This window comes from Camelus dromedarius, chromosome 16 (assembly GCF_036321535.1).
Source record: "Camelus dromedarius isolate mCamDro1 chromosome 16, mCamDro1.pat, whole genome shotgun sequence".
Classification (NCBI taxonomy): domain Eukaryota; kingdom Metazoa; phylum Chordata; class Mammalia; order Artiodactyla; family Camelidae; genus Camelus; species Camelus dromedarius.
In genome coordinates this window covers 48,367,894-48,380,715 of record NC_087451.1, presented here as the reverse complement: position 1 = coordinate 48,380,715, position 12,822 = coordinate 48,367,894, and the positions used below count along the sequence as shown (strand labels likewise).

General features: G+C 40.1%; 1 protein-coding gene across 2 annotated transcripts in view; it reads left to right on the top strand.

Moving 5' to 3' along the window:
- Positions 1-2,869: 2,869 nt before the first annotated feature.
- NLK (nemo like kinase) overlaps positions 2,870-12,822 on the top strand; it is a 131,824-nt gene continuing 121,871 nt past the window's right edge. Inside the window, exon 1 of one of the 2 annotated variants that reach the window (XM_031468357.2) lies at positions 2,870-4,425. In XM_031468357.2, coding sequence (XP_031324217.1) covers positions 3,968-4,425 — 458 coding nt within the window. In that variant the 5' untranslated portion in view covers positions 2,870-3,967. The remainder of the gene's footprint in view (positions 4,426-12,822) is intronic. The other variant, XM_031468356.2, reaches the window with a different exon arrangement.

The following is a 12,822-nucleotide window of genomic DNA, read 5'->3' as shown; positions in this document are numbered from 1 at the left end:
TACTTTTTAACATTACTATTAGAACATTTAAAAATTCTTTTATTACTCTCTTCATATTTCTATCAGATAGAGCTAATTTAAACCATGGACATTAAATTGTCACTAGACCAGTGATTTCCCAATATTTTTGATAAATTTTTTGGAGCATAAATCCCCAATTTACATATTTTATTTATTTATAAATAATATACATGTATACTACTCTATATTAGGTAGGTTATAAAACACTGACAAAATGGACATTTTAAAACAATGAAATAAAAAACAAGCAGAATTAGAAGTTGTACTAATTTCTCTCTGGAGCCCAGTGGCTGACTTTGTGCACCACTTGGAGTGTGCAGACACCATTTTGGAAACTCTTGCACCAGACAGAGCTGCTGAAGGGGAGAAACTGTTAATTTGTATCTCTCCTCCCCTATTGTTGAAATTAGCACCATGCTGAGATATAGTTGGTGCTCAATAAATGTTTATGGCAGGAATAAATACTCTTAATATGCAATGATTTGCTGATGGGTTGCATGTGTTTTTTCACATCTATTGAGCACTTTCTAGGTGCTAGGTGCTTTGCTAGATACTGAAAAGTAAACAAAGTTTAAGAAGACGCAGCCCCTTTCTCGTAGGTATGCTTCTCAAACGTTAGTGTGTATAAGAATCACCTGGGGCTTATTAAACAGGGTCTTGCCCATCACCCCCAAGATTCTGATTCAGTGGATTTCATTTCTAAGAAGCTTCCAGGAAACCACACTTTGGAGGAGACTGATATGCACTGGGAAATTATAATGGCATCCCAAATATTTTGTGAGGGTGAGGTAAGGGAAAGAGAATGAATATATATTGAACTTTTACTATTTGCCAGGAACTTCAAAATACGTATTATACCTTATTTAATCCCCAATTACACTTGATGAGGCATATATTATTACCTTCATTTTCAGCTGAGACAACCGAGGCTCAGAAAAGTTAGTTGAATTGCCTAAGTCATACAGCTGGTGAACTGCAGAGATTGAATTGGTACCCACTTCTCCTGCTGTCAATAGTGCATGCAAATCTTTATTGCCTTCACCTTTTAGATGCTGCCCTAGAAACCAGGCATGCAATGTTTTGTGGGACAGACAAGCTTTCTGTCCTGGCCAAACTAACAGTTAAAATATAGAGTTCTCAGTGCTATGAGGGAGGCAAGGCCATGGAGATATATAAGAGACATGCACTTTACAACAGGATTAGGGAAAGCTTTCCAGAAAAAAAAAAGTGAAGATATGACCTATAAGTTAGAGGAGTGGAGTGGAGAGTATTTGGAGCCAAAGATATGCATGAAGGCTGGGGCAACAAACTATTTGAGGAACTGAAAGAAATTCAGAATGTCTGAAGTATGGTGGGTGGAGGTAAGCAATGAGGCAGCCGAGGAAGGTGGGAACCAGATCTAGCTGGACTACTCAGACATTGACTTTTTTCAAGGAGAGAGGCATGGTCAGACATGTATTTTTAAAAGATTGCAATGCTCTCAATGGAGGACAGATTAGAGGAGAGCTAGCCTGTAGACAGGGAAATGTGTTAATTAAAGAAGCTAGTGGCAAACATTTGGGTAATACCGTGGTGAATAGGGAGAAGAGTGTGCGTGTGTTTAGAAGTGTTCAAAAGCGTTTGACTTGCTTGATTAAAAAGGGAGGAGTGGGCAGGCAAAAGATGAATAAAGATGATCTCCAGAGTTCTGTGTGCACAATTTTACTCAGGGTAAGGTTCTGTAAGCTTATTCTTTCGTATTTTAAAGGAAAAATAAATTCAGATAAACGAGGTTATGTGAAAGTGAAAAATGTTATTTTAGTAAGATTTCAATAACTAAAACTTATTGACTTAGAAAATATGGGAGAAAATTACAATCTTATGGTCAAGTTTATTATTTTTGTTGTTTTAATTTGTATCAATGGCCTTACCACCCAATGAATGTGTAGTTGTGAAAACTGGAAATAACTCGTCTTTTTGCCACTGAGGATTAGGAGTAGAGGACCAGCCATAGGCTACGAATTATCAGTCTACTGAGATTCTTTTGTGACTGTCTTGCTGCATAACCATGGACCTTGAGTTTCTGAAGCTCCATATCCCCTTTTGCTGTCTCTGTTACTCCATCCTGAAGTCTTTAAAGGGATAGTAGATGGCTCCCATCAATGGACCACCGATGATTTGGACTCCGCCTTCTTCCTCTCGGTCCCGCCCCTTTCCCTTAGACCACACCCCTTTCACTTGGCCCCGCCTTTTGAGAATCTCTGGTATGACAGCGAATTCTCCACAATCCTGACCTATAGGAGACCTGAAGGGTGGGACCGAGATCAATCTTTTTTTCCATTTGTTAAATCAAGTGTCTATCTGGCCCCAGTTTCATCCCACTCCCTCTTCAAGCTAAGGATTGGTTGCTCTGTTCTCGGTCCCCAGCTCATGATTGGTTCTCTCATTCCACCCCTCTCTTCCAGCTTTTGCAGGCGGGATTAGCACGCAGCTTCCTGCTCCTGCCAAAAAAAAAAAATAAATAAAAGAAGAAAAAGAAAAGAGGAGAGAGGCGAAAGAAAATGTCACGGAGATCTTTGGTGTTCAATTCGCTTTTGGCCCTGTCGGTCACGTCAAACTCTGTCTTTTGATTGGTCTTTCGATCTGCCCATCCCGGGTTGGGGGCGGGATTTCCCCAGGAGTCCCACACCTTGTCTCCACTGGCCGAACAGTGCGCCTGTCTGAAGCTCCCGGCCAAGGATTGGAGGAGGACGCGGACAGGTGGGAGTGGATTGGCTAGGGTAGCCGGTCAGTGTGAGGCGGGGGCGGGGCCTCAGCGGCTGGTTGCGCGTGTCCGCCGCTGGCTCCGCTCTATCCGGCTTTGCTAGGGGAGGTGAGTCCGGCCGCGGCGGCACCAGCGGCTGAGGAGGCGGCGGCTGAGGAGAAAGCGGCCGCAGCGGCTGAGGAGAAAGCGGCCGCGGGGACGGAAGCCGGGTGGGGGGGAGGGGGGGAGACGGAGCAGCCTTGAGCCCTGCGGGGGCCGTCGCGCGGGGGGACCCACCCGCTCTCCCCCCCAACCCTCCTCAGCAGAAGCAGCCGGCGGCGGGGGCAGGAGTCAGCTCGCTTCCGACTGCACCCCGCCCGCCTCCCGGGGCTCCCATTCTTTGGCCCCGGGACCCTAACCTCCTCCCGGGGCGGATCCCTGTCTGGGCGTCCGAGCGCTGCCCACCTCTCTTTCATTCCTCCCTGCACCTCCTTACCTTCACTTTGCCCCGGTTCTCTTTCTCCTCTCTGTCCTGCCCTGTCGCCTCCTCTGTGCTCACTCTATCCCTCCTGCCTCCTTCCCTGGCTCTTTTCTGTTCTGGAAAGTTTGGTACCCCCCCTCCAATCAGGTCAACCTGAGGGGAAGGCGGGGGAGATGTAGGAAGGCCTGAGAGTTCCAGGGGGGAAGCAGGTTTCCCCGAGAATTTCCCCCTATCTTTTTAATTTGGGGTGGTTGGAATTTTTTTCAGTTGTATTTTTGAGGAGGTGGTAGGTGTTTAGAAAAGGATGTGGGAATGGAAGGGGTAGATGAGTCAAGCCTCTTACAAGATTCCAAGGGTGGCGTGTTACCTGATCCTTTTCGTGTGTGGAGTTCAGGGGGTCGGGAGGTTTGGCCTTTATTCCCACATTCAAAGTTGGAACCTCCCCCGAATTAAGGATGGAGTTTTAGTACCCACTTGTGGCAGGAAACCTGGGGGGAAGGGGTCCCTTTTTCCTTTTCCTTTTTATTTTCTTTAATTTTTTTGGGCAACCCACACCCTTCCACACACGCTCACCCCCAAATTCAACACCAAGATCCTCTAAGTTGTCTGGATTGACTGATGAAGACATAAAGCCAGTTCCGCTCCATGTTTTTAGAGGTGGAGTGAGTGGTTTTTCTTCATTTTTAAATGGCCAAATGACAGCTTGACCCAGTTTGCTTTCCAATCAAAGGGCATTTTTTTGAATGTCTCTTTGTGGCGCAAGAGCCAACGCAAAAATGATGGCGGCTTACAATGGCGGTACATCTGCAGCAGCAGCAGGTCACCACCACCACCATCACCACCACCTTCCACACCTCCCTCCTCCTCACCTGCACCACCACCACCACCCTCAGCACCATCTTCATCCCGGGTCGGCTGCTGCCGTACACCCCGTACAGCAGCATACCTCTTCGGCAGCTGCGGCAGCCGCAGCAGCGGCTGCAGCTGCAGCCATGCTAAACCCTGGGCAACAACAGCCATATTTCCCATCACCGGCACCGGGTCAGGCTCCTGGACCAGCTGCGGCAGCCCCAGCTCAGGTACAGGCTGCCGCAGCTGCCACAGTTAAGGCGCACCATCATCAGCACTCGCATCATCCACAACAGCAGCTGGATATTGAGCCGGATAGACCTATTGGATATGGAGCCTTTGGTGTTGTCTGGTGAGTATCAAAAGGAAAACACAACTTCACCTGGTATCTTCTCATGGTTGTGGTTGGGCGAGTTTCATTTCTCACCATTTTCTCCATGTTGGCCTAGTGGAACAAGCTTCTCAGCTCAACTGTAGGAAACCACCCTGCCTTACCTGGTGAAGAGGCCTAATGCATTGGCCGTCTAGGCTTATGCTTTTGAGTCATGGCCAGTTTTGGTGGGGCACCCTCTGTTGAGTAATGCACATAAGTTTGTTGTCTACCAAACTTACTGGGTAGAACCTAGGCAAGCCACTGAACAGAGGATCAATAAATAGATGAATGCGTGAAAAGCTTATTCCTACACAGAGCTTGGCCATCACTCATGTTTGATTTAGTTTGAATCAGTTGCCCAAATTGCAGCAAATGTCACAACTGACCCAAACTCGATTCCTTATAACAGTCTTGTCATTGGGATATATTTTGTTATTCTTTTGGTCTTTTCTTTCCTCAATTTGTGATCTTGATCCCCAGAAGGAAGATAGGGTTCATAGTTGAACCAGTTAAGTTGTTGCATGAGTGATTTATTTTAAACCATAAAGCTACAGTTGGAAAGTATGTAGCTTTAGCCTTTTGATAAGAATGCATTAAATATAGCATCACACATGAGTACCACAATTGAGGTCAGTAGACTGTAACTATGCAGTGGCCCACATTCAGTGTGATGTTTTAGTGTCATTTTGTGGCTTGTAAGTTGCTGTTACCCCTTGGTTGGTTGCTGTAGTAGGAAGTATACTTTTTAAACATGAAACTGCTCTACTTTGCTAGTGCTAGGACATTTTTAAAAGTCCAAGGGCTTCTTAAATGCAACATTTTGTGTACTTGTCCTTCTTAGGAAGATTACTAGTTTATAATAAAATACGTTTATCATTGTAGGGTCCTATTCCTATCAAAACTAGAGTGAACTGAGGTCCCCCCCCACCCCCAAGGATTAAGCATTCTGGTGTGGATAAGGTGAATTGATGTTTTCAGTGCTTCAAAAATAGATTCCTTCAACTATACCTCAATTAAAAAACAATTCTTGTTAATGTCTAGAAAAACCCCTATCACCACAGGAAAATGAACTGTTTGGAACTAGCCTGGTAAACGTCTCCTTTCGTCATTGCTTTTCAGGCTGTAATTGATTTGAGTTTTATTTTTGCATTATATCTGGCCATCTTTATTTATGTTTCGGATTTTATAAAGTAAGCTACTAAGTGATCTGTTCTGGTTTTTGTTTGTTTTTAAAAAGAGTCCAATTTTGTCCCAGCTAGCTCTCCAAGGAGCTTGCTGCTGCTGCAGTGCTGCCTTCTCCAAGGTGTGTGAGATTCCTGATGGGAAAGCGTGTAGCCGCTAATGGTGCCTCTTCAGTCTCTGCTCAGGGACCTGCCTGTTCTTGCCTTCCTCTCTTCCCTTCCATAGCCTATCCTCAGGGATTGCACCATGAACTGTCGTTCCTTGCCTAACCCTTGAGGATTTCATAGCTGGGGGGGAGGGCAAAGGGATGGGGCCAGAAAAAGATTGTTCCTTGCTTTAAATTGTGACAGTGACTTACTGAGAATTTGGATTTTCTTAGACCTGGATGCTTGCTTTCATTTTAGTGCTTTGCATACAATGCTAAGAACTAGAGATACTGAAAGGGTAATGGGTTGCAGCATTCTTGACTCTGTTGTAAAGGTATTATTGGCTTACAATTCTATCAGATGGTGATGTGACTTGTAGAAGTTTTAACTTCAAGTTGGTGCTAAGGGAAAAAAAAATTTTTTTTTAAAGAGGGAGGTGAGAAACTGGAGTGCTGAAAATATCCCACAGCAAACATTCTGGTAGTGGGTATCCTGAATTACTGATATATGAAAATCTGAATGTGTTTGATTTGAGTTCATTCCAGATTCTTTCATTGATTGACACCGTCTACCACCTATGGAATTCTTTGCATGCACTTGAAGTACCTCCATCTGTAGCATCTTCTACAACTGTAGACCAGTTGTTTGGGGTTTGCTCTGTCTCACTGACTACTTTTGTAAGTCCCTTGAGGATAATGACTGTGTCTGCTAGAGTACTTCTTTTTCTTTCCATCACCTAGCACAGTACTCTGGCATCTTTGCTGGTTGGTTATTTGATATCCTGGTCAGGTCCTTCTTTGTTCTTTAACCAAGTTTTTCTACTTAGCTGCATTGACTATTTTTGTCAGCTGTTACAGGTGAAATACAATTTGGCATGAAAAAAGGGAAGAGTTCCAGGTGTGTGTTTTAGTATGCAAATACTTTTCTATTTTTATATTTACATATGATGACTTGTTGTCTGAATTGCCTATTATATTTGGAATTTAACTGCTATCTGTCCTGAGTCAGATTGTTAAAACTGGAGATTTGAACATGAAACCAGTGTGAATTGCACTAGTATTCTGAAACCCAAGCTAAAGATATTAGAGAGGTTTTTTTACTTTTTCACTAAATGAGAATTTTTCTTTTTAATTTAGAAGGCGCCTAATGAATGTGAAACAACAATCTAAAGTGATTAAAATGGAATGTAGAAATATTCTACCAATGATACATCATTTAATTCAAAGCGCCATATAGCTACTTGGGCATTATAAGAGTCACTTAGACCCAAATATGTTTAATGCATTGTGCTAGTATTTTTCTTCTGGTGTAGCATATGAAAGGAAACTATATCTGCTCTCGTTTCTTTTTCTGGACATGTACCCAGTAGTACTAACTGATGGCTAAAAATGTTGCATATAATTTTGGGGGATATTGTTGTTCCTCCATGTAGACAGGGAGAGATATTTGTAGAAGTGATGCAGCATTTTACCATTCAGATTTATCACTGAACAATTTAGTCTACTAGGCTTGATTTATCTTTCTGCTGAATTTAAGTACTGGAATAACTTATCAGTATTGGACAGTTGTGTAAAAGTAGTGAATTACCTATTAGCTTGCTGGTAAAGGTGGTGCTTTGACAGTTCAATTAAGGTTTCATTAACAACTGTCTGCTGTGTTTTATCTCAAAGTAAAGGTTCCAGCTTACCTGGTAATATGATCATAGGGTAGCTGGAGATACATTCATTGCCAATGATAGAATGTTGTTCATGGGTTACCAAAGCATCATATATAATTTGACCTTTATCAGATGTCAAGGCTTCCAGATGCCCATATGGACATTTTCATAATGCAAAACCAAAACACAAAACAACACACAAACAGAAACCTCAGTCCTTTGGTGAGGATAATATAAATACCTTTTCGCCTGTAGTTCATACCTGCCAAAGGAAAGTTAAGTTTTGCTGTTCTTAAAGATATGACAACATTGGGATGGAAAGTATTGGAACATAAGGCTTCAGGGGCTCATGAAGCCTGTACCTTTGAACACTGAAGGAAGTTGACCACATGAGAGAGGTTTGAGGACTGCTAAACCCAGGCAATTTTGATATTGGCAATCTGAAATATCAGACTGAATTAATGGTACATATTGCCACCTTGATAGAAGTGAGTCTGGGAGAAGCTTCCACTTTATAAAATCAGTGTTTTTGGTTTTTTTACTTATCTGATTAATTGGAAGATCAAAGATCCTGGGATTCATTCAGTCCGTTGCCTTTGTTCTCCAAGTAAAGTTGGAGAACTTTGAATTTTATTATTCTAATACCTTCAGCAGGTTACTTTAAGTAGTTTGAAACTAAAGCATCACTGTAGTGATACTTAGTTATTTACTAGCTGTGTGATCTTGATATATTGTTTAACCTCTTTGTTTCTCATCTATAAAATGAGGATAATAATAGTACCTATCTTATAGGATTGGTAAAAGGATTAAATGAGGTAATCCTTGTAAACCAATGAGTATACTGTCTAGCACACTGTAAGGACTCAATAAATGTTAGTTGTTTTTATTGTAGTTATTATTGATAGGAAATTCAAACTTATGTAAATGTGTGTAGAAGTGGCTTCACATATGGTCAGATTTATCAGGTGAAATCAACATGCAGACTGTTTTTGGAGGCATGACTTTAAATACCACAGAGTGTCCCTGTAGTTGTGCTGTAATGCCAGGGAGGTAAGGAGGGCTGAATTATGAGTTGGGGTGAAATATTCTGTTCTATTTTATTAGAAACAAACATATGAAAAGTAAAAAATACACATGTTTGTATGGACTTGGTAGATGTTCTAGTCAGATCATCTGCACTATTTTAGAAAGTATTATGGATTTACATACCTGGAAGGAAATTAAAAATTTTTTTCTTCTCAGAATGTAACAAATGAAGGACATCCTTATTTTGAAAGTTCAGCATTAGTGGAAATTCATTTTACTTGTGTTTGGATGAAAAGGTGTGAATTGTTAAAGAAAATCCCAGTGAGGTGAGGGAAATGTGTGATTTAATGAAAAATTATTCAGTGTAAATCCTTATGCATGGCAGAGATGTCTAGCTTGCTCATCTTGTGAAGATTAGAGGCATCATTTTTTTTCCCCCTGATGTTTCCTCTGGTCCATCTTACTCCTCAAATAGCAAACCATAATTTGGAAAAATGGGGAATGCTTTTGGAATAATTTTGGGAAAATGCTGGAGTTAGCTGCATCAGAAAGAGTAGTATCCTAAAGTGTATTTTGTTATTAATTGTGGTTTACAAGTTAAGAATATGTAGTATTGAGAAGTTTCTGTATCAGCCAAGATTAACAGCCACAGCTGGATTCTTTGGGGGGTCTGCTTTGTGAAAAGAGCTTTGAAGAAGCAGAGCCTGCACCATAAAAAGGAAACGGTTGCTCTTCTAGACATAACAAAGCATCCATGTGAAACTAGAAATGTGGAAATCTATATTGTTTGCTTTAACTACAAACAAACTCACTTTTAGAAACTGCAGGTTCATAGTCCTAAAGTAGAGAGGCAAAGAGAGAGAATAAAAGTAACACAGTCTAATGACACTGAACTGGTTTCTGGGCGATAGAAACTCCATCGCCTGTAACATTGGAAGTCATTTTGTACTTAGGCTTCTGGACAAGATTATGCAAATTTTATTCAAAAACTAAAAATAAAACAAAACCACAACACAACAAAAGAAACTTGTTTTATTCTTGGGGAGAAATTTCATGTAATGTTATTGAATATCAGCTCAGAAGAAAAAAGGATGATTTTTCTTTTTTACTAAAAACATTCATTTCAGAAAGAATTGCCTTTTCGAACAAGCTAAAGCCACCGTATCCCTTAAAATTGCACGCAACTTTTTAAGCTATCAGTTAGCACCACTGGTGCATGTCCTGAAAAAGAAATAGAGGCAGGTATAGTTCCCTTTCATATGTTATGCTAGAAGAATATTTGCAAAATACTGAATATTTATTTGAATCTAAGTTCTGGGATTTATCCCTCAAAGCATAGGCAACTGTAGAGTTGTTGTTCCTTCATATAAAAGACCATCTTCTAATGGAGCACTGGAATGTTTCATTATCTTCACAACTTGGAGCAGTGTAGTTTTATTGTGTAGAATTTTGTATCTATTCTTGGTGGTTTTTCTTAGATTTGTTGATGTCCTAGCAGTTAAGAATCAACTGTTTATGTACTGTATGTTTCCTTAATATGCTGATTTGATTTCTTTGGTGGAAATTGTCAAGGCCAAAGAAACTTTTGTCATCAAAAACTATCATTTGTCATCCAACCAAATAGAAAGAAAAGTCATTGGGTGAAAACTCTTTCATTATAAGATTATATTAGGGTTTTACTTATGATTCCCTGTGCTTCCATAACACTCTAGTGAATTATTTCTTGATCAGGTCATCTAATGCAGATCAACAATGATTTCCTAACTAAAATAGCTTGTCAGTTTGATCTTTTTATTGCTTGGGGGTAACACAGAGAGTGCCTTAGGCAGGAGTTGTAATACTGTCAATAAGCACGGGGTAAGTCATCGTAGACTTAGTTTGTAGTTCTCAGGTACCTAGCCAAAAGAGATTAGAAAAAATTCTGGCACTCTGGCATTATGAAAAGATGACTTCTAAGGAAACTATGTTGAGTTCAACTTTAATAGTTAATTGTAATGGTGTTAGTATACGGAGTGTATATAGGCTGTCTGCCTTTGATGATAATTAGTGCTCTTTACCTAAACTCAGCTTCACATCTGTGTTTTGAATTAGTTTGGCTAATTGAATCATATCTGCTATCAGACAGTAGGTTTTGACATTGTTGGAACTCACTAATCAATGTATTTTTATTGTCTACCCACAGTCCAGCACTATTGTACACACTAATGAGGATACTTAGCTCTATAAATAATTTAGCAAACCTCTTTCAAGTTTCTATTATCTGTACTATGCTTGGTACTGGGATATAAAGATGTTTAAGTCATGTTATTGCCCTGAAGGAGCTTACAGTTAAATAAACAGTATGAAAAGTGATACATCCTTGCTCTCAGGGACCCTTGATGGAGAGTTGAAACTAATTTTGAAACTGTTAAATAAAAAACATAAGGACGTACTATTTTCACTTGTTCTTATAATACTCATGTACTCTGTGTTGACTGTTTGCCAGGCACTGTGCTGGCTGATAAGGATTTAAAGGAGATTATGATCTAGTGGGGGAGAGAGATTCGTAAATGCCATAAATGCAGCAGTAGAGATACTCCCTGAGAATACAGAGAAGGATTTCTGTGAAAGATGTGGATACTTCCAAGAAGAGGTAGTACCTCAACTGAGTTTTAAGAGTGAGAGAGTCAACTAATTGGGAAGGGCATTATAGGTGGACAGGCCCATACCCGGAGACTTACAGGGCTGGAGTTTTTTTTAACGTAAAGTGTATTTGGAGATGATAGGATAAGGGTGGAGATGCAAGCTTGAGCTAGATACTCAGGAGGCTGGTGTGTCCTACTGAAGAGTTGAGACACCATTGGTACTTGGGAGAGGGACAAAAAAAACCTTACTCTTTTTATGAATAAAGCACACATATACATATAGTACATAAACAGATATACAGCATATCTATGGCATTAAAATTTCATGAGGGGGTGTTTGGGGGAAAATGTCTAAAAATGCTACTGGGAGGGCAATAATGAAAAAGGTTGAAACATTGGGAATGGCAACCATTGGAAGTTTTTAAGAGAGTGACTTATTCAGAATATTGTTTTTTCAAGATATGTAAATGGAAAAGTAGAGGTAGCTGAGGTCTAGGCCTTAGGGAATGTTCTCAGTTGTAGATGGAAGAAATTATCAGAGGTGGAACTAAAGGGCAGTCAGATAGGAAAATATGTTCATGGTGATTGCCTACAAATGACAGAAGATTGTTAAGAAGGTGGGAGATCTTTGGTGCAGATAATGTCAAAGAAAATTATGGTGGAGAAAAGGCTATTGAATTTAGCAAGTAAATAATTGATGGCACATGAGAGAATGATTCTGTGTGGGATTTTTTTCCCCCTCTGAGATACATGTTTGGTTCCAAAGAATGTCTTCAGTATTAGTAGCACTTTGTTTTATTATTAATACAATTCTCTCAAACCCCAAGTTATTATTTGTTTAATAAACTAGAGAACTTTATGTTTATCATGTTCAAGGTGCCATTTCCTTGGGAAGAATTCTTTTTTTAATGACAGGGTAATAAAGTACTAAATTACACTTGTTAGGAGACCAGGTTCTGGCCCCTGCCTTGCTACCAACAACTCTGACCTTGATAAAGTTATTTGAGTTCTCTGAGTCTTGGTTTCCTCATTTGTAGAATCCTGTGTTTCCTAAGTTTGCATTATAAAATTGAATTAGTATTTGTGAACCATTGTGGCATTATTTTGGGCAAGTAGATTCTGCTAGTGACCACAAGACAACTTTCTTCAGGACTACAGATGTTGAATAGCTTCTAAAATTGCTTAAAGGTAGAATGAGATAAATGTAACCCTTTTCTGGTGGGTAACCCTTTTCCAGAAAACTTTTTATATAGTTTTCAAATTTGGGATCAGATTTTAAATGTGAAGTTGTCCAAGAGACTTACCTTCTCCTATTACTGACTTACTGGTAATAATCACTGTATACATGTTTCAGTGCAGTGGTGAAGAGCCTGCCATTTGCAAATGGGCAGTCAGTTTTTTCCTAAATATGAATTTGATATTATTTTCCTGATAGTACTTTACCTTTTTAGTAGTTTAGGCTTTGTTTGCTTGCTTTCTTAAATATTTGAAGTGATTTTTAAATAAAGTCGAATATTAGGTATTTTGTCTTTTTTTGTGTGTGAGTAATCAGGTATGATGATTTGTGTACCAGTGCTTACATTAACTAGCAAGTTGATTTAAAATGTTTTGTGTTTAGGAATCTTTGAAATTTTGAATTTGCATAGGGAATTTGCTGGTTTGCAGATGGACCTCTCAGAAAATGAGCTGTGTCACAGCTTTAAGGCAGTAGCAGTTTAGGGCACACAATGCCCAGAGATTA